The sequence below is a fragment of the Bubalus kerabau genome, chromosome 13, assembly GCF_029407905.1.
Source record: "Bubalus kerabau isolate K-KA32 ecotype Philippines breed swamp buffalo chromosome 13, PCC_UOA_SB_1v2, whole genome shotgun sequence".
In the NCBI taxonomy this organism is placed as follows: Eukaryota; Metazoa; Chordata; class Mammalia; order Artiodactyla; family Bovidae; genus Bubalus; species Bubalus kerabau.
Window position 1 is genome coordinate 27,020,604 of NC_073636.1, and position 24,567 is coordinate 27,045,170.

The 24,567-nt window shown below is 43.9% G+C and overlaps 1 protein-coding gene across 1 annotated transcript in view; it reads left to right on the plus strand.

Moving 5' to 3' along the window:
• Positions 1-24,567, plus strand: part of GAD2 (glutamate decarboxylase 2) — a 61,325-nt gene that overhangs the window by 10,168 nt on the left and 26,590 nt on the right. The window contains exons 7-8 of the mRNA XM_055545390.1: positions 2,809-2,924; positions 15,978-16,057. Of these exons, the coding sequence (XP_055401365.1) occupies positions 2,809-2,924; positions 15,978-16,057 (196 nt within the window). The remainder of the gene's footprint in view (positions 1-2,808; positions 2,925-15,977; positions 16,058-24,567) is intronic.

Here is a 24,567-nt window from a genome sequence, read left to right on the forward strand (position 1 = left end):
GACTTCAGCTCAATCCTGAGACTCCTTCCTTGGATCCTGAAGATCCATGAGCTCTGAGTTCCCAAGATGGAAGCCAAAGATGCCAAGCTACAGGGTAAGGAAGACACTGGAAAATCAGGAGGGAACTGAAGAAAATGTCATTAGCAACCTGTTTCTGCTCTGCTTTCTACAATGCATTACAGAGAGGAAATGGACCATAGCATCCTCAGTTGCTAATAGATGGCTTTCTGGGTAGGATCCAGCCTTATTCCTGGGAGAAAGGGTCTATGACTTAAGGGGTGAACATAGGGGAAATCATACATCTATGTGCTTGAGATCTGACAGTCCCATTGCCTGGAACTAGACATGGAGAGTTAGGTCCATGGCTTGAATACTCAGCTCAGCCAAATTTCTCTACACCTCCATCTATAACATCCAGTGGCATCATGCTTCATGGAAAGTCCTTTGAAACGGACCGAAAAAAAATATATGCAGCCTAATGGTTGAGAGTCATGTTTTATTTGGTGGAAATTTTTAGGACTTAAGCCTAGGAGGCAGCATCTCAAAGTAACCCTCCTCTGAGGAGTCAAGGGGAGGAGCCAGGATATACAGAAGTTTTGCAATGAAGCGCTGGTAGTCTGAATGTCCAAAGATGATTGTTAATTAAAGGAAGCCAGCTATTCCAAATTAAGGAATTTAGTGCTTTTCTATGAATGGGAAGATACAAGAGTTTGGACTCACTGAAATCATTCCTTTCATATGCATCTCAGTCATCTGGAGCCAGTATCCTGGGTTTTCACATCCTGACCTTCCTTGGGGCAGATCACAGATCACAGGTATTCTTCTTCCTGAGTGCCCTTGAGGCTCACCAGCTCACATTGGAGGGCTGCAGTCACTGATGATTGTGATATCCTTATTTATGGACATGGCAGGAAATACTCCATTCCTCAGAGAATTTCAGAAGAAATCTGTTTATGGGATGTCACCTTCACCTGGGAGTCAGAGGGAATTGGAGAATGCCACTGCTCAGCACGTCCTGAAGGACTGAGGGGGAGAAGGGAAAGCTTGGCCTAGTCACAAACCTGTTCCTGTCTAACAGGATTCTCAGAATGTTTAGGGCTTGTTGTTGCATCCTTTCTTGGGAGATTTCTGGGAAATAAGAGCACGTAGGGCTTATGCATCTGCCCTCTTGCCTGTGTTACACAGTGTAGTCTGCTCTGTCCAGAGACCCAGAAGCCTCTTTATCCCTCCTGGGGCTGCCAAACCTTTAAATGGAGAATGACTGAGCTGTGAGATGAAGAGTGGGAAGCTGCACCCTGGATCATTGTCCTGGGAGGCCCACTTTCTTTGTGTCCTTTTTCTCCCGTTTTCTTTCCTTTTTCTTCCTCCCTCCTTTCTTCCCAGCCTCTCTGAAAATAACGAGGGCAGCAATTCTTAATGGGGATTTATTTTGTCCCCAGGGGACATTTGGCAATGTCCGGAGATATTTTTGGTTGTCACAATTTATTTGGGAGTGGGGAGCATGTAATGCTCATGACATCTGGTGGGTAGAGGGTAGGGATGCCCAGGAAAGCCCAATCACATGGAACTGTCCAGCCCGAAAGCTGGTACCATGCCCGGCAGCATCCTACCCAGTCAGCCTTTTAGACAAGGTGTCAGCTCAGAGCCGGCCTGACCTGGATTCTATTTATCCCATGTCTCTAGGGTCCAGAAGCAGTAGGAATTGCCCTCATTCTGACTGATGATAGAGCCAGGCTCTAGGTGATGCCTGCTCTGTGCCAGGTTGCCTGCTCGCGTCAGACCCCAGGGCTCACTAGGCAGAGATCATCACCATACCTGGGCCATCCAGCTTGGTACAGAGAACCCTCCTGCTCCACAGCCACCTGAAGGGAAAGGAACTGAGAGAACTCACATGATGGCAGAGCCCAGGCGTCCCCACTTTGGGTTGGGGAGGGGGGGTCATTTTGTTTCACTCCTCATCATGTTCTCACAACTCCCACATCAGCATATTCATTTGCTTTCACAACTTTCTGTCTTCTATCTGGTTAACAAAAATCCTAAACTATCCAACAATCCTGGGGAGAAGCTCACTTTTCTTTGCTTGTCAAATGAGACTACTTATAAGACACTAATTCTATGGTATGAAATCCTTGACAGTCTTAGGATGGCACATGAAAAGTAGTTCAACATGGATTTAACATTCCCCTTGTGTGTCTTCCTAATTATGAAATTGTAGCCATTAAAATTATATTGCAATGATGTCATTAAGAGGGAAGAGCCATCTGAGGGGAATTAACAGATGAGTATGATGAGATGGGCTTGGATGTTTATCATTCTATAAGGATTGTTAACAGTCCACGATATTAATAGCAACTGATCTTTTTCAGCTCAGATAAAAGGCACTGCATGATCTGAAATGAAATGTCCTCTCCATGAGGACATACGAAGGATTTTCACAAATCTAATGCTGAATGACGTACTCTTAAGCTGAGAAGGAAGTCAACTTTTTAAGTTCTTAAAAGCCTTTTCAAATGGCTCCTAGTAAGAGCAGAGTCCACTGCAGTTCACACCCCGCCCCACCACCCCCAAGCCCCCAGAGACAGACGTAGACTTGGAGGGCTGGGATCCATCCTGGGGTTGGACCGAATACTCCTTTGGACCCTCTCAGCAATGCCTTTGAATTTGAGGATTCAATTCAAAGCACAGCCAGTAAGACGGTTTTCTCCTGTGTCCAAGGAGGACTCTAGGTCAGTGGAATTAACGTTGCTTGCTTGTGACATAATGTTAACGATGACTAGAAAAGGTAACTGTTGTTGCTCTGCCCTCTAGGTGGCGCTATATCCAACATGTACGCCATGCTGATTGCGCGCTTTAAGATGTTCCCGGAAGTCAAGGAGAAAGGGATGGCTGCGGTCCCCAGGCTCATTGCCTTCACGTCTGAGCATGTAGGTGTTCAGCGTCCTTTCCAAGTTTAAGGTTATATTCCGTAAAACCTGGGTTGAAGGAGTGGTATTTGGAAATACTTTACCCCACGATTTCTCTTTCCAGAAGATGCTTCTTGGGAGAGGATGAAGGGGAGAGATCAGGTGGGTGGTACTGTGCAGGGAGCTCCTTTCTCTTTGAAATTCAGGAAGATGCTCAAAGTGAAAGCAATTTGCTTTCAACCCACAGTCCTATACTTTGTAATAAGGTTATGTGTTGGGGAAACAGGAGGAGGAGAGAGGGCAGAATAACTGAACTCATATGGATCATCAGTGCTTTGCAGTACAGAACTCAAAACTGCCAAGATACAGGCTTTCTGTTAGAAAATTCTGACCAGATATTCTACCCTCTTGGTTCCTTGGAAGCCAGTGAATACAATTCACAACCACTCCACTATAAATGGAATTAAAGGAAATTAAGGATTTATTTTAATACATTATCCTTAGCATCTTGTGTTCAGTCATGTTTTAGCATGTTGAATGCCCTTCCTCAATTTATAGGCATCAAATTTAGCAGAGAAGAGGACAGCCTGAAGTCACCTGATGTTTTCTTTTCCTATTGCTGGTGGAACAAATTACCACAAAATTTGTGGCTTAAAACCACATGAATTCAGTATCTTACAGTTCTGGAGGCCAGAAATCTGTAGTGGGTCAGGTAGGGCTGCGTTCCTTCTGAAGACTGTAGGAGAGAATCCATTTCCTTGCCTTCAGAATTTCCAGAGGCTGCCTGCCTGCCTTGGGTCATGGCCACTTCTTCCATCTTCAAAAGCGGCAACAGCAGATCCTCAAATCCCCCGCCCCTAACCCCAGCCTCTGCTGCCATCACTCCACCTCCTTCTCTAGCTCTGACTCTCCTGTTTTCCTCTTTCTCTTGTGATTATACTTTGATAACACAGGATAATCTTTCATCTCAAGATCCTTCATTTAATCACATCTTCAAAGTCCCCATTGCCGTGTAAAGCTACTTATTCACAGATTTAAGGGATTAGCATATGGTCGTCTTTATGGAGGAGCACAGTACTCAGCCCACAAAGCCTGATTCCCCACCACAACATAGCTCTCATTTCTCAGCTTCTCCGAGGGCAGAAAACCAGAATGCAGTTTGTCTTCCAGTGACTGTTTCCCTAAAGTGAATTTGGATCCCTCAGTAGTTACATGTTACTGTATTCTCAGGCTCGAAACACCCAGGTGATCTTATATGGGAGTCTTCCTCTTTGGGTTTCCTTGCCGTTTCCACATCTGAAATGAGGTTGACCTGTTAGCATGTTCATTGTGCTCTCTGGTTTCTGCACAAGTTTCTTGGGCTTAGGTTAGATGTAAGTTCATTTAACATTGCTCATAAGTTCAGTCATGTGACCTGAGGATAATTTAATATACCTTAGTTCCTCGATATTGCCAACTTGGGGTCTCTCTCTTCTCCATTTTCCAAGGAAAGAAAGGTGATTTAGAAAGAAATGATTCTACAACAGCCATTCAATTCTTCACCTCCTTCTGGTATTTCTATCTGTGCACATAATTATGGAGCAAGATTTGAAAATTATGAACCTAAAATACCAATTGTCTCTAACTCAATAATTATTTTGACAGATAAGCTAATTCTTCTAATGTGCAAGACCTTGTATCTTATTGTTATTGACCATTTCTAACTTCCAATAGATACATGTTCATTTAATTCAAAAGCAACCTTGTGGGCCAGGCAGAACAGGGGTTGTTCTCAGCATTATTTTTTTAATGAAGAGGGTATAGTTAGCTAGAGAGATAGAGCCAGGATTAAATAAATTTCCTGACTCCCAGACCAGTGAGGGCCCTGCCCAAACCACCAGCATAGAAACTAGATTAAAAAATACAACAACAGTTTTATAAACTACAGCTCATTGATTGCTTTACATTTTATACCTTCCCAAGTCAGATTTCCACCAAGAGCTTTTTTCTTAACATGAGGCGATGCTAAACAGTTTCTTCTCCATCCCTCCCCAGCCTAAAATATCTTTCATGATACCCATAGGTTGGGCTGAAAGGGACTTTTAGAGCTTGATTTAAAGAACTCCAGTGTCTCCTGGAGCACTTGATCCAAACTGTTCTGGACATTTGTTGTTGTTCAGTTGCTAAGTTGTGTCTGACTCTTTGTGACCCCATAACTGCAGCAAGCCAGGCTTCCTGTCCTTCGCTGTCTCCCAGAGTTTGCTCAAACTCATGCTCAGATGGTAAAGAGTCTGCCTGCAAGGCAGGAGTCCTGGGTTCGATCCCTCAGTCGGGAAGTTCCCCTGGAGAAGGGAATGGGTACCCACTCCAGTATTTTTGCCTGGAGAATTCCATGGAGAGAGGAGCCTGGTAAGAGTTGAACCCAACTGAGAGAATAACACTTTGACATTCTGGACATATGAGCCCTTGAAAGTGAGTCCTGCCCTTGAAGCTTCAAGTTAAGGGGTAGCATAACCCCCATGTCTAGCTGCCTCTGGGCTCCAGACCTCAGGGCCATTCCATCCCATTCATCCTTTTGTACTGCTCCTTCCAACTTCAGGCCATGCCGGATCTTTCCTTAGTCTTAATGGATTTTGCAATCATTGTCTCAACCAGCTCCAGAAATAGACCTTCACAGGCTGAAGAAAGAAAATTACCAAATCAGGTCTCAGCATACCCTTTCCACAAGCTAGTTTCCATCTCTGCATGGAGGTTTCTTTCCTGAATCCCTTGACCTGCAGGGAGACTGGAGGGGGCGTGGGGCGGGGTGCTGTGTGGGTCAGGTGGGGAAAGGGGTGGCCAGTGGCTGAGGCATGAACTGCCTCCATTATTGTCTCTTGTTATGCTCCTAGAGAATTCCCAAGTCACAGGACTTTGGGAGAATGAAATGAGAGTCAAACACTTTCATCAGTGCCTGGGATATAAGAAGTGAAGTCGCTCAGTCATGTCCGACTCTTTGTGATGTGACCCCATGGACTGTAGCCCACCAGGCTCCTCCATCCATGGAATTTTCTAGGCAAGAGTACTGGAGTGGGTTGCCATTTCCTTCTCCAGGGGATCTTCCCGACCCAGGGATCGAACCTGGGTCTCCTGCATTGCGGGCAGACGCTTTACCATCTGAGCCACCAGGGAATTGCAATGGGATGTAGGAAGCTCTACATAAATATTCAGTTCATTTCAGTCGCTCAGTTGTGTCCAACTCTTTGTGACCCCATGAATTGCAGCCCGCCAGGCCTTCCTGTCCATCACCAACTCCCAGAGTTCACTCAAACTCACGTCCATCGAGTCGGTGAAGCCATCCAGCCACCTCATCCTCTGTCGTCCCCTTTTCCTCCTGCCCCCAATTCCTCCCAGCATCAGAGTCTTTTCCAATGAGTCAACTCTTCGCATGAGGTGGCCAAAGAACTGGAGTTTCAGCTTTAGCATCATTCCTTCCAAAGAACACCCAGGGCTGATCTCCTTTAGAATGGACTGGTTGGATTTCCTTGCAGTCCAAGGGACTCTCAAGAGTCTTCTCCAACACCACAGTTCAAAAGCATCAATTCTTTGGCGCTCAGCTTTCTTCACAGTCCAACTCTCGCATCCATACATGACCACAGGAAAAACCATAGCCTTGACTAGACAAACCTTTGTTGGCAAAGTAATGTCTCTGCTTTTCAATATGCTATCTAGGTTGGCCATAACATAAATAAAGGTAACTTGAAAAAAACCACCAGCACCTTGTTTTATGGATGAAGAAGTCAGGCCCCAGAGATGGAAGATATTTTTCCCAAGCTTTCACACCCAGGCAATGGCAGCATCTGCTCTAGAGCCTCAGTTTTCTAACAATTCTAGCACTGTGCTTTTGGCTCCTAGGCTGGTTGAACAGAGAGCCACACTAGCTGGCTGTTCTACATTCACTGGAAGCAGCTTTCATCACATCCTATTTTCTTCATGTTGGTTATTCTGACATTAATATAATTTCCTGATCTATTGAACTGACCTGGTTACTGTCCTTTCTTCTGTTCTGAGCAGGGAGTTGATAACTGGACATGGTTAGTGCCATAGAGATGAAAATGGGGTTGAGAAACTGCTATCCTCCAGCATCCAGAGAGAAACTTCACATGTTCATAAGGCAGAGGGTCATCTGTTGTTTTCTAGAAGACACTCCACCCCCTCTCTGCCACGTTCTGCAAAGCTACCCATCACTTCTCTGGCCACAAAAACAGACTAGAACTTTCCCTAGCTGATGAGGAGGGCAAGCTGGTTTTGTTTGTTCAAAACAAACTGTTCTTGAAATTCGCCTAAGATTAAAGCAAACAAATAGTATGGCGACAAACCACTGAGTTGAAACGAGATAGTGTTAAGTTATGAGTTGGGAGTTTCAAGATTATTTTTCTCTGAAATATAGAATCACAAAATTGGAAATGATCTTAAAGATTATCTGGTTTCTTATTCATCCTTTGCTGGAATCTCATCAAACTCAGTGACAGAAGAGCCCAGAAAAAATTAACCTGATGAATTTTAGGTCCTTTCTTGAAAGCAGGTTTAGAGGGAAGCTAAGATCTCAGCTTGGTAATTCATCTCTCTCTCTCTAAATCTTTTGAAAGTCCCAACCATGAGCTTAATTCCAAATTCCTCTTATTTCCTCATGTGACACAAGCTCTTCCAGAAATAGCTTCAATGAAGCAGCATAATCACATCTAGGAAAAATGTTCCTTATAATCACAGCAGACGCTGAGATCTTTCAGATAAATCACCATAACTAACTCATTCCACTTGTCACATGCCAGGTCCAGGGCAGGTCTCTGTCTCCTGGAATCATCACCGGTGTTCTGCAGAGACCCCTCATGACCTCAGCCCACTTCCATGGGGGTGATGATTCTCATAATTGCTTTAGAAAGATGATTTTCAGATAGCAATACTTTTTGACAGGGTTTCAATGACAATAGATGTCTTTTGTGTTAAAAAATGAATGGCATATTGAAGTAATTGTTTGGCTCTGTAAAATTCAATTTAAATTTTAGAAAGAATGTAATTCTAAATTATTCAATGTGTATGAATAATAAGGCTATAACAACTTCTTGTTGACAACGAACTATCCATATGTTCCTTAACAACTTATTCTTTTAATCTAATAATAATGTAAGTCCTCTAACAAAAGTAATAATAATAAAGAATTGGGGAAATATAAAAGCAAAACCAAAAAATGAATGGTGACCTGGGCAGCTTGAAAAAAGCTCCCATGTTATGCTCCTCATTAGGCAGAAACACTGACTGACCTTTCAGTATGTGAACTAGTGAACCAAATTTAGGTCACTCGGCACCCCCTGCTCCACCTCTGTGTTCCTCCCTCCTTTTCCTCATAGGGTGCTTGTCACCCCTGTGCCATCTTCTCCTCTACCCAATCCCCTCAAAACCTCCTCTTCAGAAAGAACCTGAGAGTCATGTCAGTTCAGTTCAGCCGCTCAATCATGTCCGACTCTTTGCGACCCCATGGACTGCAGCATGCCAGGCTTCCCTGTCCATCATGTAAATGATTGTAAAATCTAAGTGTTGCCTCTCATGGGGGCATTTTCACTGCAATAGGAGAGGCAGAATGAGGCAGAAAAGCAGAAATCCAGCCATTGGGCATTGAGATGTTTTCTTTATTCCTTCCTCTACTCACTCAGTGCCGCTGGATGCCAGACGCTGGGGAGACAGGGGTGGAACAGAACAGACCCAGTGTCGGCTCTCAAGGAGCCAGCACTATGGTGTCAGAGAGGAGAAGAGGATGGTGACCCCTCCCGGTGCCCCTGAGTCACATTCCTCATCTGATGGGTGACTCTCCCTTGCTCCAAGTGCCAGGTCAGGAGTCACTGGATAGACCTGTTTTTCTTCAGGTTAGTGGATAAAGCTCATAAGCTTTGGGGTGGACTAGAAATGATGACAGGGCCTGCTCTACCCCTCCCAGGAGATTACTTAGCTCATTTCTTCCTCATCTGTAAAACGAAGATTACAATACCCAGTTCATGTAGTTGTTGGGAAGACGAGATGGGCTAATACAGCCTTTAGTAAACACGCCACCAATGTCAACCAACACTGCTCTTGTAACCAGCCACCCACTGATGTCCCTATAGGTAGAGAGCTGAGCGCCTCCGGGGGGTAAGGTGAGGGCATATCTGGGCGTCAGTTATTTTCTTAAAATGGATAATGGCACCTCCCCCAAGATACTTCCCTGGTGGTTTAGATGGTAAAGAATCTGCCTGCAATGTGGGAGACCTCAGTTCAATCCCAGGGTTGGGAAGATACCCTGGAGAAGGGAAAGGCAACTCACTCTAGTATTCTTGTCTGGAGAATCCAAGACAGAGGATCCTGGAGGGCTATGGTCCATGGTGTTGAAAAGAGTCAGACATGACTGACTAACACTTTTACTTTCCCCCCAAACACCAAGCAATACTCAAGTAGTCACAGCTTTAAGATAGTTTGGATTCTCTGTTGTTGCTTGTATGATTTGGAGAGGTGTTTTTTTTTTTCCACATGTTCCAATTTGTCATATGCTTATTTTATAATGTAAAGTGAATTGACATTAGTTTTGTTTGAAGGTTTCGAAATTCTGCTCAAGTTACTCAGGGATATCTGAGGGTGATATTACATTAGGTGATATAGGCTGGAGAATTGGAAGGACCACAATTTTGTGAGCATCTATCAATGCTGGGCGACCTGTGGGCCCTTCCCATTCAATACCTATGCTTCTCACACCAACTCTCAAGAATTCATCCTTGCAGCCAAACAAATGATGACTCAATGAGAGACTAACTTGCCTAACTAGAGCCAGGTCGTTTTATCTCAAGGAACTGCTTTTTTTTTTTTTTCTTTCTTTTTTTTTTTATTGAAGTATAGTTGATTTGCAATTAGATAGTTGTTGTGTTAATTTCTGCTGTACAGAAAAGCAATTTAGTTATGCGCATATATACATTGTTTTTCATTTCCTTTTCCATTACGGTTTATCACAGGATATTGAATAGTTCCCTGTGCTATACAGTAGGACCTGTTGTTTATCCATTCCTATATATTATCATTTGCATCTACCAGTTCCAAGCTCCCAATCCATCCCTCCCCACCTTTTCTCTGTGTCTGTGAATCTGTTTCTGTTTCATAGATAACTTCACTTGTGTCATATTTTCGACTCCACATATAAGGGACATCATATGGTATTTGTCTTTCTCTGTCTGACTTACTTCACTTAGTATGATAATCTCTAGTTTCATCCATGTTGCTGCAAATGGCATTATTTCATTCTTTTTTATGGCTAATGTTCTGTTATATACATATGTACCACATCTTCTTTATCCATTCATCTGTTGATGGACATTTAGGTTCTTTCCATGCCAGATGACCTCTTTTCATTACACATTTTCATTCCACTCTTCTCAGGATCCTAAAATCAGGGAAATAATTGCTTTCATGTGGCTGGATACATGCTTGGTGCTGGTGTTCACGTTTGTCACCACACACCACCGTTGGGTCTACTTAATCCTGGTACATGCCATTCATTTCTTTTAAAACATACTTAAGGGCACAGACTCGCAGTGGGGTAACCTTATAGCTTTGAGTGCAAATAATAAGGTGGCAGCTGTACAGAAATGCCTCGTGTGCAGATCATGTCACCTCTGACTCACATGGAGTCTCTAAGAACATGGTGGGAGATCCCCTCCCCTCCACCAAATTGTGATAATCACTAACCAGTGAGCTTGTACTCTGGGCTCCCACAGTACAAGCTCCTTTGTCCATCAGATGCTTTCCAAAACTGGGTGCTCTTTTAGTCCATTTGATGAGCAGAATCAGGAGCAAGAGCGACCAGCTTGTCTGAGATGGTATAGGAGGCAAACGAGGGGGGTCAGGAAGGGGTGTGGAGTAGCAGGAGGACAGGGAAGGACTGCTGGTTCATTAACTGGCGGTGGGGGCAGGGGCTCCAGGGCAAGAGGAAGGGCTGAAGGAGCAGATTCCAGCTCAGTCATAGGCTAGGCTGGGCTTCAGGGTTTCCTTGCTGGGCATCTGTGACGTGTAAGGATGCATAATCCATCCACCTCTGTTCTGTGTGCCCACACACACACACACACACACACAGACCCCATTCACTCCTCTCACAAATGGAAAGGCTATATTGGTAATAAAGGATCAAATCCAAGGATGAGTGGTAGACCTTCCAGCTGAGAGGTAAAGCTCTCTCTAGATACCTGCTTCCCAAGCTCCTCAGCCTTCAGGATGCTGTGCTCTGCTCTGGTTTATCAACAAGAGGTTCTGTTCAACATGGTGCCAAAGAGTAAAGATGTTTCTCCTGGTATTCTCACAGGCTCAGGGCATCCTGCCATTTAAGCTGTCCTTACTGTTTCTTCCTCACTAGGTAGCCTCTTTTTTTTTCCCTCTCAAGTTCCTTCTCTCTTAGGTCACTGGCTACTTGTGGATGATGTTGTTGTTGTTTAGTGCAAAGTCATATCTCTTTTGCAACCCCATGGGCTGTAGCATGCTAGGCTCCTCTGTCCATGGGATTTCCCAGGCAAGAATCCTGGAGTGGGTTGCCATTTTTCCTTCTCCTGGTATCTTCCCAACCCAGGGATTGAACTTGTGTCTCCTGCATTGGCAAGTGGATTCTTTACACCTGAGTCACCAGGAAAGTCCCCTATTTGTAGATAGCATTTAGCTATTTCCCTGTTCCCTCTCCTGAAAATGGAAGTGGACTTAGTGTTTGGTACCCAACTTTCTTTTTCATGCCTTTGTTCCCCCTCTTGAAGCTTCCTATTTCGGTGTGTGTTTTTCCTTTAAATGTGTGGCATTCGGTACAGTGATCAATGATCCTCGGTAATTGCCCCTCACTTGAGAATGCCCATTCTTCCTCATTAAAGACCAGACAAGGCTACTTCCTCTCATTGACCGGTGCATCAGATCTCTTATTTATCCTCAGTGTGCTATTTAGCTGTTTAGTGCTGTCAAAGTTCAGGAGAGGAAAAAAAAACCCAGAAACCAGTGAATCACTGATAGTATACGTTTATGGTGCTACTACTAAGTCGTGTCAGACTCTTTGTGACCCCATGGATTGTAGTCCACCAGGCTTCCTAGTCCGTGGGATTTCCCAGGCAAGAATGCTGGAGTGGATTGCCCTTTCCTTCTCCAGGGGATCTTCCCAACCTGGGGATAGAACCCGCATCTTCTGCATTGGCAAGCAATTCTTCACCAGTGAGTCACTTGGGAAACCCAAAAGTTTATTGTACACACACCAATAAGACACCTTGCAAAGCACGAGCAACGAGGCTCAGAGATTGTTGTTACAGAGCAGCTTATATAATGTGGAGGCACTGACGGTTGATTCCTCACAGCGCTTGGTTGCAATATTAAAATTTTCTGAAGTGAAAGGGAGTTGGTTCATGGTTCCCACCTATAAATGGGGGAAAGTGAAAAGTGAAAGTCACTCAGTCATGTCCGACTCTTTGCGACCCCATGGGCTATAGCCTGCCAGGCTCCTCTGTCTATTGAATTCTCCAGGCCAGAATACTGAAGTGGGTAGCCTTTCTCTTCTCCAGGGGATCTTTCCAATCCAGGATCGAACCCAGGTCTCTCACATTGCTTGTGGATTCTTCACCGTCTGAGCCACCAGGGAAGCCCAAAGAATAGTGGAGTGGGTAGCCGTTCCCTTCTCCAGTGGATTTCCTGACCCAGGAACCGAATTGGGGTCTCCTGCATTGCAGGCAGATTCTTTACCAGCTGAGCTACCAGAGAAGCCCCTATAAATGGGGAGAATGATTTAAGTCTCCTGATTTTCAGAGGCATCCTTGAAAAGAGACCCGTCAAGTGAGCCTCACTTGTCTTGCAAAATCAGATAAATTGAGCTTTGCTTGTCTGACTACCCTGGTTTTGTCTGCTCAGGGACTTTTCAAGTCTCTGTTTGTGTTGGGTTTTAACAGTGCTTACAAGCTTATTCACTGAGGGGCCTAATTTGGGGTGTGTGTGCTTGCTCAGCAGGGCACCTCCATTTTGTGCCTCCCAGGTAGGAACAGACTTAGTGCCATTTTCCCCTGGGTGTCTTCTTTGGGGGTCACCCAGGGATCCAGTAACTATGTAAGAGAGAACATTTCTTTTCTTTTTTTTTTTTGGTGGGGAAGCCGTGCTTCTTTCCAAATACAACGAAACTTTCTTAGTTCCCAGGTATCTTGTTAATGGTTGTCCACGTTGTCTTCCTGAGGTTGTAAAATTAACTAGGGACTCCTCATCACTACTCTTAACTTCACTGGGCTTTTTAAAACTCCTCTATTCAGCACCTCATTTACTGGTTTTTAGTATTTGCTGCTGTTATAAATGTGATTTCTTCTTGCTTATTAGCCACACCCCCTAGAAGTATGTGTGTTAGCAGTTCCTAGGCTGCACATTTGAGAATTCGGAGAAGTCCAAAGCATACATTGGAGGAGAACACACTCTGGAGCCATCATTTAAAATTCAAGGCAGCCACCCTTTGCAGATGTAAATTGAGGAAGCAGCTCTCCTTTTGGACAGCTTAATGACCTGTATTTAATAGTAGGAGGCTGCTCGCAGATGCAGTACAGCTGGGCAAGGTTGGATCCTCGCTGCTCTTCAGAATGCACAGTGATTACAGCCATTGAAATGATTCAGATTCTTAGCCAGAATCCATAACCAAAATCACAAAGATTCCACTCATCAGGGTGGCCTTTCCACTTGCACTGTTTGCCCAAGCCACTGACTGATGCCTCCATCCTGATCACACCCTGGGCTGGATGGTCATCTCCACCACAAATAGACCCTCCAATGAGATTGGGATGAAAAAGTGCTGGGTTTCAGGCCAACTTCTCTTCCTTGAGGGCACATAATTTCACTGGATTTGAAAAAAAGTGAATGTAATCTGAGTAGCAAAATGTAAGTCTGGGAACCGTACAATACACAGCTGCTGGAGGCAGTGGCTGTGTTCTGATGCCTTGTGTGTGAGATTGGCATGGATTACTGTGTGTTGTTTACTCATTCAGTCGTGTCCAGTTCTTTTGCAACTCCATGGACTATAGCCCTCCAGGCTCCTTTGTCCATGGGATTTTTCAGGCAAGAATACTAGAATGGGTTGCCATTTCATTCCTAGAGGATCTTCCTAACCTAGGGATTGAACCTGTGTCTCTGGCTTGGCCGGTGGATTCTTTACCACTAAACCACCTAGCAGGTTTTTTTTTGTTTTTTTTTTTTTAAATAATTTCCAGGATCTTGTTATCTTCATTCAAAAGCCCAAGTGAATTCAAAACAACAAAATCCAAACAATCCCCTTCAAAAATGGGCAAAGAGCCTGTATAGACATTTCTCCAAAGAAATGTACCAATGGCCAGTAAGTCCATGAAATGATGTTTGACATGACTAATGATTAGGTAAATAAGAAGCAAAATCATAATGAAGTATCACCCCACACCTATCAGAATGACTGTTACCAGAAAACAGAAAACAACAACCATTGCCAAGGGTGTGGAGACTCTGGGACCATTGTGTACTGCCAGTGAGAAAGGAAAATGCCGCTGCTGAGGAAACAGTATGGCAGTTCCTCAGAAGCAGAATTACCTTATGATCCAGCATTTCCACTTCTGGGTATATACCCAAAAGAGTGAAAAGCAAAACTCAAGGAGATAATTGTCCATCCGTGTTCATAGCAGCCTTATTCACAAGGCCAAAGGGTGGAAGCAACCCAAGTGTTTATTGACAGATGAATGAAAAACTAAAGTGTTGTGTGTACATAAGATGAATATGCAACGTGCGCTCAGTTTTCAGTTGTGTCTGACTCTTTGTGGCCCCGTGGACCGTAGCCCACCAGGTTCCTCTGTCCATGGGACTTTCCATGCAAGAGTATTGGAGCGGGTTGTCATTTCCTACCCCAGGAGATCTTCCCAATCCAGGGATCAAACCCGCATCTCTTGCTCTTCTTGCATTGGAGGCAGATTCTTTACCACTGCGCCACCTTGGAAGTCTAAAATGAATGTGATTTGACATTAAAAAGGAAGGAAATTCTGACACATGCTACAACATGGATGAACCTTGAGGGTATTATGCTAATGAAATAAGCCAGTCACATACAAAAAATAATTACCCTATGGTTCCCCTGACATGAGGTATTAAAGTAGTCAAATTCATCGAGATAGAAAGTAGAATGGTAAGAGCAAGCCCTCCAGGAGACTGTGATGTATCCCGCAGTTTGGGAACCACTGCTGGCGAGAAGGGTGGACCATCCAGCGTGAAGGAGCCTCTGTTCTCCTGTGCTGTGCGTGTTCAGGTCAAGTTGAGTGCTGCTCGCTAAGGGGGCTCCATTGGCAAATAAATGTAAGAAACATAGCAAAACAGATCTACCTTGGATATCTGCTGCATGTGTTTTCCTATCAAAGGCTCTGACAAGTCCTGTACTAGGGAGATTTAATTCAGCTTGTTTAACCGGAAAAAGTGAAAAGTGGACGTGTTAAAGTCGCTCAGTTGTATCCAGCTCTTTGTGACGCTGTGGATTGTAGCCTGCCAGGTTCCTCTGTCCATGAGATTTCTCAGGCAAGAATACTGGAGTGGGTTGCCATGCCCTTCTCCAGGGGATCTTCCTGACCCAGGGATGAACTTGGGTCCCCTGCATTGCAGGCAGATTCTTTACCATCTGAGCCAGCCACCAGGGATGCTTCCACAAATTCTTGAATGAAGAATACATTATCACTGTGGTGATACCTGATAGTCTTTTTGCTAGGAGTCTTCAAAAAATGGGGAGCTGCTGTTTAATGGATACAGAGTGTCCGTCTTTGCAAGATGATAAAGAGCTCAGGAGATAGATGGTAGTGATGGTTGCTCAACAATGTGAATATATTTAATGCCATTGGCCTAGAGACTTAAAATAGTTAAGATGATAAATTTCATGTTATGTGCCTTTCACCACAATTGAAAAAAAAAAAGGTTAAATGAAGGATTCCATCTTTTCTCAGCAATTCAGGCTTTGAAGGGACATGTCAGAAATAAAAAAGAAAAACAGCCAAGGAAAAGGATCTTGACTTTATTTGCAACTAATTACAAACGTGGTTTCTTTTACAGAGCCATTTTTCTCTCAAGAAGGGAGCTGCAGCCTTGGGCATTGGAACAGACAGTGTGATTCTGATTAAATGTGATGAAAGGTGAGCATGAATCTGCAACCCTTGTTGGTTAGCAGTTTGCAGTTTGTATACATACGCCTTAAAAGTCTGAAAACAGGTGATGACCTGTAGGGCACAAACCTGCCTCCTTGCCAGCTGCTGGTCTTCTCTGTTTCTTTTTCCCTCTTGCTTGGAGTCCTGGGACGTGGTTCCTCAATGACGCAGAGGCATTCACAGCCTTTGACTGAATCCACACCTTTGCTAAATCAACCAGAATTTTCTGTACTGAGAAGGTGCAGAAGGACATTTATCATCTGGGCACTTAAGCAGCAGCCAACGGGTTGAGAACTGATTTATGGAGGTGTCATTCCTCCAGGCACCACAGATTGTGTGAACTTGATGGAGTAATTACAGGAGGGGGACAGTTTAGGGAGCAGAAGGTAAATAATGCCTCCAGCAACTCATCAGCTCAGAGCCTGAGCCAAAGAGCTCTCTTAGGAAAACTCCCTGTCTTAATCTGGTACCCAAACTTTGTAGGTACTCTGGATAAAGGTGAGGTTAAAATGTAAGAAAAATAAATTTAGTCTTAAAAGGATTGAATAAGAAATTCCACTAAATTAAAAGGAAGCCACTCAATTCACCATTTATTTATTCATATGAATTTATTAGAGAGATATTTATGATCACTTACCATGTTACTAGGTTCTAGAAAAGCATAAGGCATAATCCTAGTTCCCTGGCTGTATATGACCCAAGTAGAGAGAGGGCCTGTGGGCAGAAGGAGGGTGGGCTGACCTGGGGAGGAGCAGTGGAGATGAAGCACTGGAATTGACAGGAATTACTGACTGACCTGGGGGAGGGTGTGTGCAAGTTGACAGGTGAGAGGAGAGGGAACACCAGGCTTCCCAGCTAAGTCCATGCAGTGCTATTCCCTAAGCCAGGAACCATCCCCCCACCACCCCGAAGTGGAGATACTGAGTTTGTAGAGCTTATGAGACGTCCAAGTGAGGGTGTCAGGGTAGCCACCGAAAGCATCAGCCTGGATGTCAGAAGATGTGTGATGGGAGCCGTGCAGAGTGGGCCTGGGCGAGAGTCAGGGGAACCCACGTGTCGGGGACAGGCAGAGCAGAGCAGCTGCCATGCAGTCTGAGGAGGGCCAGCCAGAGCTGTTGGAGGAGAATCAGGACCCAGGGCTGTGAGAGTGGTTCTGAAAGTGGTTGAAAGCTGAAAGGATTAGTCACTCAGTCATGTCCAACTCGTTGTGACCCCATGGACTGTAGCCCACCAGGCTCTGCTGTCTATGGAATTCTCCAGGCAAGAATACTGGAGTGGGTTGCCGTTTCCTTCTCCAGGGGATCTTCCCGACCCAGGGATTGAACCTAGGTCTCCTGTATTGCAGGCAGATTACCATTTGAGCCACCAGGGAAGCCTGTGGAGTGGGTGCAGCATCAGATGCCACCAAGAGATGAAATGAGGGTCAACAGCTGCCTCTCAGCTTTCCTTATAAGAAGGTGGCTGATGAGTTTGGCAGGAGCAGTTTCAATAGAGGGTTGAGACTGGAAAGCAGTTTGCAGTGGGTTCAAGGGTAAGCGGAGAGGAGGAAATGGAGAAAAAAGCCAGATGTTTCCAGAGGTTGAGCCATGAAGGGGAGGAAGCAGGGTGGAAGCTGGACAGAATCCAGCGTGGTTTGGTTTGGGTTGTTTTGAGGAATGGGGCTTAAAGAAAAGAAACTGAAAGAAAATGGAAGTCGCTCATTTGTGCCTGACTCTTTGCGACCCCATGGACTGTAGCCCGCCAGGCTCCTCTGTCCATGGGATTCTCCAGGCAAAAATACTGGAGTGGTTTGCCATCCCTTCTCCAGGGGATCTTCCTGACCCAGGGATTGAACCCAGATCTCCCACATTGGGGGCAGATTCTTTACTGTTTGAGCTACCCAGGAAGCCCAAGGGGGCTTAAAACATATTTAACTGCGCAGGGAAGAGTCTGCTAGAGATGAAGTGTGAATTATATGGGAAAAAAATGGAAAAAATAGCCGAGGTTTAATTTCCTTTGAGTTCCTTATTCTTTTGGCTGAAATTATGTAGGAACTGCCTCTGAAGAGCTCACAAGCAATCTGAAATCATCTTACATTATAAAACAGGAAGGAGACAGAGAGGAGAAAGCAGGAGTAGTGATGGAAGGGCAGGGGAAAGATTTAGAGAGGAGGACTGGCGAGGAGGGGAAGGGGCCAGCTGCTAGTAGATTTCAGTTCAGATACCCTCAGCATTAGAAAGGTTCTTAGACATTTACTCAGACAGCTTTTTTTTTTAACTTTGTAGTTTTTTGAATAATTTCAACCAAAGAAAAATTGCAACGATAGTAACAAGAACTCTCACATACTCTACACCCAAATTCACCAGTCATTAGCATTCTGATATGCTTGCTTAACCATTCTGTTTCTTTCTGTGGATGGAATTTAATATTAATATTATGTATTGAACATAATGAATATTACAGTATTGTTTAGTTGCTAAAGCATATCCTACGCTTTGCAACCCCATGGACAGTCGCCTGCCAGGCTCCTCGCTCCAGTGGGATTTCCCAGGCAAGAATACGGAGTGGGTTGCCATTTCCTTTTCCAGGGGATCTTCCCGACCTAGGGATAAGACCCATGTCTCCTGCATTGGCAGGTGGACTGTTTACCACTGAGCCACCAGGAAATCATTACAATATTACATACATTAATGTATGTATATTATAGATATAATTTTTTCTGAATCACTTGAGAATTCCTTGCAGACATCATTCCCCTTTACCCATTAATGTGTCAGTGTGTATTTTTGTTTGTTTGTTGGCCATGGCGTGCAGCACGTGGGATCTTATTTCCCTGACCGGGGATCGAACCCATGACTCCTTCTGTGGAAGCAGAGTTTTAACAACCGGATCAACAGGGAAGTCTAATTCAATGTGCATTTTTTTTTATAACAAAGATACTAATTTACCTAATCGTAGTCCAGTTACCAAAATCAGGAAACTTGACATTGATGCAGACTAATCTTTAATCTATCCGCCTTATTCAGATTTCATCAATTGTCCCAATCCTATCCTTTCAGTTCAGTTCAGTCACTCAGTTGTGTCCAACTCTTTGCCACCCCATGGACTGCAGCATGCCAGGCATTGCTGTCCTTCACCATCTCCCAGAGTTTGTGCAAACTCATGTCCATCGAGTCAGTGATGCCATCCAACTATCTCATCCTCTATTGTCCCCTTAGAGCTATTTTTTTTCCCTGTCCAGGTTCACAGGTGACACTTAGTTTTCACCTTTTTAGTCCCCTTTAATCTGGAACTTGTCCTCATCCTTCCATTGTTTATCATGACATTGATATTTTGATGAGAGTAGATCATTTATTTTGCAGAATATTTCTTAATTTGGGTTTATTTGACATTTCCTTATGATTAGATTCAGGCAATGCATTTTGGGCAGGAATTCCAGAAAGGTCTCTCCACTGTAAAATGACTGTTTTCTACTTTGTAGTTAATAAATATTTGTAGGGGATGCTTTGAGACTATATATAAATAGTATGTCCCTCCTAAAACATTCATTCACTAGTTTAGCATCCATTGATGATGCTAAAGGAAGGAAGAATTTCCTTTTTCTCTCTTTTTCTGTCTCTCTTGTTCTATCTCTGTCTGTCTGTCTGTCTCTATTATATGTTATCAGTATGGACTTTCAGGTACTTTTAGAAGTTAATTCTCTCCAGCATTCTCTTCCACTTTCTTTGATTTCTCCATTTCTTGCTCCTCCCTTCAGGGTTCCCTTTAACTTACCTAAATTATTAGCAAATTGCTATTGAACCTCACAGGAAATGTGTCTGACCAATATACATGATGCCCTGTTGGCCTTGGACCAGAAGAGTCGTCAACCTTCCAGCCCCCTTGTAACACAGTAATAAGTCTCTTGTAGAGTTGACCTGTGGAGAAGGCAATGGCAACCCACTCCAGTACTCTTGCCTGGAGAATCCCAGGGACGCGGGAGCCTGGTGGGCTGCCGTCCATGGGGTCGCACCGAGTCAGACACGACTGAAGCGACTTAGCAGCAGCAGCAGAGTTGACCTGAGGGGCAGAGCTCAGGAGTAAGGCACAGTGCAGTGACTGCTTCTAAAACTGGTAGTTCCTGGTCACTGCTGGAGGCCGTTGCTATTAACAGTGGGTGGAATATTAGGCAGTTTCTAATGGGAAGGATCACAGATGCTTTATTTTTTGCACACAAATCTCTGTGAACAGAGCCAAGCTCTCAGCTCTTAGGCTGATAGAATTATTATAGTTCACCAGGGTCAATGGGCAGAGTCACCAAAGACTCAAGCACCCGATTTGTGACCTGCCCAGAGCATCACACTCCCCAGTAATGGGCTCCTTAGGGTAAGATCGTTTTCCCCTTCACAGCCATGGGAAGATAACCATGAATCTGTATAGCACAGTGTAATCTGTGTCATTTGTTTCTTTCCACAAAGAGAAGATTCTTCCTGCTGATGGCTCTAGCTGGCAGTGTGGGATTTTGCTCAGGCAACTTCATCAAGCTTTCTGACCCAACAGCATCATATGGATTAAAAATTTTTTTTTAATTTATTGAGATAGCCTTGGTTTATCATAGTTATAAAAATATCATGTGTACAACATAAGGTTTTGACTTCTGTATACCTAATGAGAGCATCATATGAATTTTTTAATACTTATTTTTCATGCTTAGGTTTTTTTAACCCATTCTGACACATTTTGCTTTTTAAATTAAAAAAAAAAATTTTTATTTGGCCACTCTGCACGGCATGTGGAATCTTAGTTACCCAACCAGGGCGCAAACCTGTGCGCCCTGCAGTGGACACGTGGAGTCTTAACCACTACATGGCTAGGGAAGTCTCCATCATATACATTTTTTAAAGACTATCAAAATCAAGAATCTCCATGTAAAACTGCCTCATCCAAAGCAGCAGTCTGGTTCAACAGTCCTCCCTTTTAATGGCAGTTTTTTTCTTAAACACTGGCACCTAACAGAGAATAGCACCGCAGAGCATCAGCCACTGTTTCACTGGGTGCTTCGAGGCTGCTGCATACCTAAAGGTAAAAGATATACATTTTGCTATGGAAATACTTCTAAACCAGGCATACAGGATGCAACAGCTGCCATCTAAAGCTTCCCTGCATGAAAAGATGCTTGTCTGGAAAAGCTAGGGCTGCCAGAGAGCTTCTAATCCTCGGAGGAGCCTGTTGGGAAGTTTGGAGGCTCTCTTCCACCTCACAGCACGTGGGCAGATGGGGATGCACAAAGTCATGGCCAGACTTCCTTCTGCTAGCTGCCCTATGTCTGTGATGGCTCAAAAGCCTGGGTCCTGTGAAAAGTGCCTGGCTAGTATGTTACACAATTATGGAAATACCTGCCAGGATAAAACTTCCATTTCTAAAGCAACGTTTCTCAACGTGGACCTAGGTCTGCCTGTGCCACAATCTCCTTGTTAGAAATGCGGATTGCTATGCATGTTTGTTTACTTGTTATTGTTTGTCTCCTCTGTTAGGATGTAAGCCCTGAGAGTAGAAACTGGGCTGTTTACCCTGGTGCCCCAGCACCCCTAATAGCGTTTGGCACATAGTGAGTCTTCAGTAAATATTTGTAGAATGAATTAATTCCAGGGCCCTATCACTGACCTTCTGAATCAAAGTCCCTAAGATCAGGGCCAAGGAATATGCATTTTGAAGACATACATCATGATTTTTATGCATGCGAAATTTTACAAAGTCATCCAATTCTAAGATCACTGCAAAGGTGAAAAGTTTTGTCTACAGAGTCTCCCATACTAGCTTTCTGATCAGTCACCAAGATAAAGTGAGTATATTAATATTATCCTGGGGTGAAACGTTTGCCTTCTAGTCACATACCTCCCACAAATGTCCATCTGCCGCCTGCAGCGTGCCAGGCTCTGGGTTCCAGGTGGACAAAGCAAATACAGGTTTGAAGGCTGGATGCCTGGAGAAGTCTGGAGCCTATCTGTTAAGGGAAAACCCAGAGCTTTCCACTCTGTGAGAAGCAAACACTTGGACTTGATGACTTGACAAGGCTGTCCCTTCTCCCTGCCTTCATGTGGAAATGGGACAGAGTGTATGTTCATTGGGCTTCCCAGGTGGTGTTAGTGGTAAAGGATCCACCTGCCAATGCAGGAGACATAAGAGACGTGCGTTCTATCCATGGGTGGGGAAGATCCCCTGGAGGAGGGCATGGCAACCCACTCTAGTATTCTTGCCTGGAAAATCCCATAGGCAGAGGAGCCTGGTGGGCTAGAGTCCATAGGGTCACAAAGTCAGACATGACTGAAGTGACTTATCATGCCTGCACGCATACATTCATCACTGCTTTCCCAGCAGGTGTGAATGACACCTCTGATTCTTGAAAGCTAAATGTCATCACAAAGGATTTATCTTATCTTCTTCAAAGACAACAACATTTGCCAAGAGGTTTCCTATATGTTTGGCCCTTTGAGTTTGTTCTGGAAGCTTGGCATTTACTTTCTCATTTCAGCCAGGCTTTACCTGATTCTAGGCTGTCACTCAGGCAACTGTTTTGTCCTATTTCCTCATTTGAGAAATGAGACAATCATTGAGAAAACGAGAAAGAGGTCTTGGGCCCCTCCCAATTCTGATGTTCCTTATCTGTGACTTTTTATTACCAAGGGTTAACAAAATATCTAGATGTGATTAGTGAGCAAATAGCAATTGTCAAGTCAGTCTCCCCAGAACTTTCCAAGGCAGAGGAGGTTAATCGTGGTAGACTAGATTTGAGACTTGCAAACAATTTCTGAAAATCTCCTCTCAATTTTATGTTTATCAACAAAAGCACCTTTGCAATTTTAAAGTACTTAAAACTTAGTTTCAAAGGTAAATATAAGACCTGAATTTCCTCTGAAATGTGAACCTTTTGTTTTTATCATGGTGGTGCAAGGTGTTTTGGCATAGCCAGATCTAAGAGAGGCTGAAAAATCATAGCTTTCTTTTTCTTTTCTTCAGGTGGGTAGAACAATTCTTTTTTTTTTTTTAATTAATTTTTATTGCTGTATAATTGCTTTATAATGTTGTGTTAGTTTCTACTATACAGCAAAGTGAATCAGCTGTACATATACATATATCCCGTCTTTGGGGGATTTTCTTCCCATTTAGGTCACCACAGAGCATTGAGTAGAGTTCCCTGTGCTGCACAGTAGGTTCTCACTAGTTACCTGTTTCATACGTGATATCAATAGTGTATATATGTCGATCCAAATCTCCCAATTCATCCCCTGCACTTCCCTTTTGATATCCATATGTTTGATCTCTATGTCTGTGTCTCTGTTTCCACTTTTTGCAAATAAAATCACAGCTTTCAGGGATGCTCCCAGGACAAGCTGTGAAGTGTAGGGAGACATGTAGGGTGTGAAGGGCCTTCCAGAACTCTCCACCCCTCACCCACCCCTGCCACAAGCCTGCCCCTCCATTCCTTCTGTCCCTCCATCAGAGGCCCATCCCACAGGAAGTCTCCAGAGTTGGGCTGCTCGAATTAGAATCACACCCTTAGCACCCAATATACATTTAATGGTCTTTGTTTCACTGCAGTCCAACTGATTAATCACTGGTGATGTGTTCATTGCCGTTGCCGGGTAATTAATTGCATTTTAATGCTTTATTGACCAGGGGAGTTTTGCAGAAACTAACACCTATGGCAGTCATAGGTCTCCGGTCAATAATGTGTTAACTGCCTTTCTTTGGAAAATAGCTTCACAAAACTCAGTGGTTCTCCATGCTTTTTAAAGCAGAGGGACTAACCTCTGCTTTCGATGCCAACCATTATGTAATACCTTCTTTGTCAGCTTGAAATGAAAATTGTAGAAGATACAATGGCCACTATGCCCAAATTACTTTTATAAAATGGAGAAAGATGAGAAAAGTAGTTTAAAATAAGATAACATATTTCAGTCAGGAAAGCTTAGGAGAGACAACACTAGAAGCTGTAATGAAGTAGCCTAATGGCTTGCTCTGTATCTAAATCGATATCTGCCTAAAATTACAAGGATCCCCACAAAAGACTATGAGTCTAAGGGCACATTCCGAACCTCACTTACTGTCCCCTCAATGCCAGTAGCATTCCCAGCTGCTTATGATGACAACCTCCTTCCAATCACTTATTTTTCCAAGCTGTGTTTTACAAACCTAGATCAATGACCCCAGTGTGAAAAGTTTAGCAGTGTAGAAACCTCAGAAGAGTTCTTTTGGTTCAAAAAAATCGTTCACGCCTCCAGTAACGTACAGTTAGCTACTCTGTCCTTTGCTTGGTTTTTCCCTCCAGAGTCTTGAGGTAGGAATGTCATAATGCATTATAAAAACCTCAACAATCAAAGCTCTCTTTTCTGGAATACTTCCTAAATGCCAAGCACTTTTAAAAATAATTTTTCATCTATTAACTCATATAACCCTCATAACTCCATAAGTAATATTATCGCTAAGGTATGGTCATAATAGGCACAGAGAAATTAAGTGACTTGACTAAGACCACACAA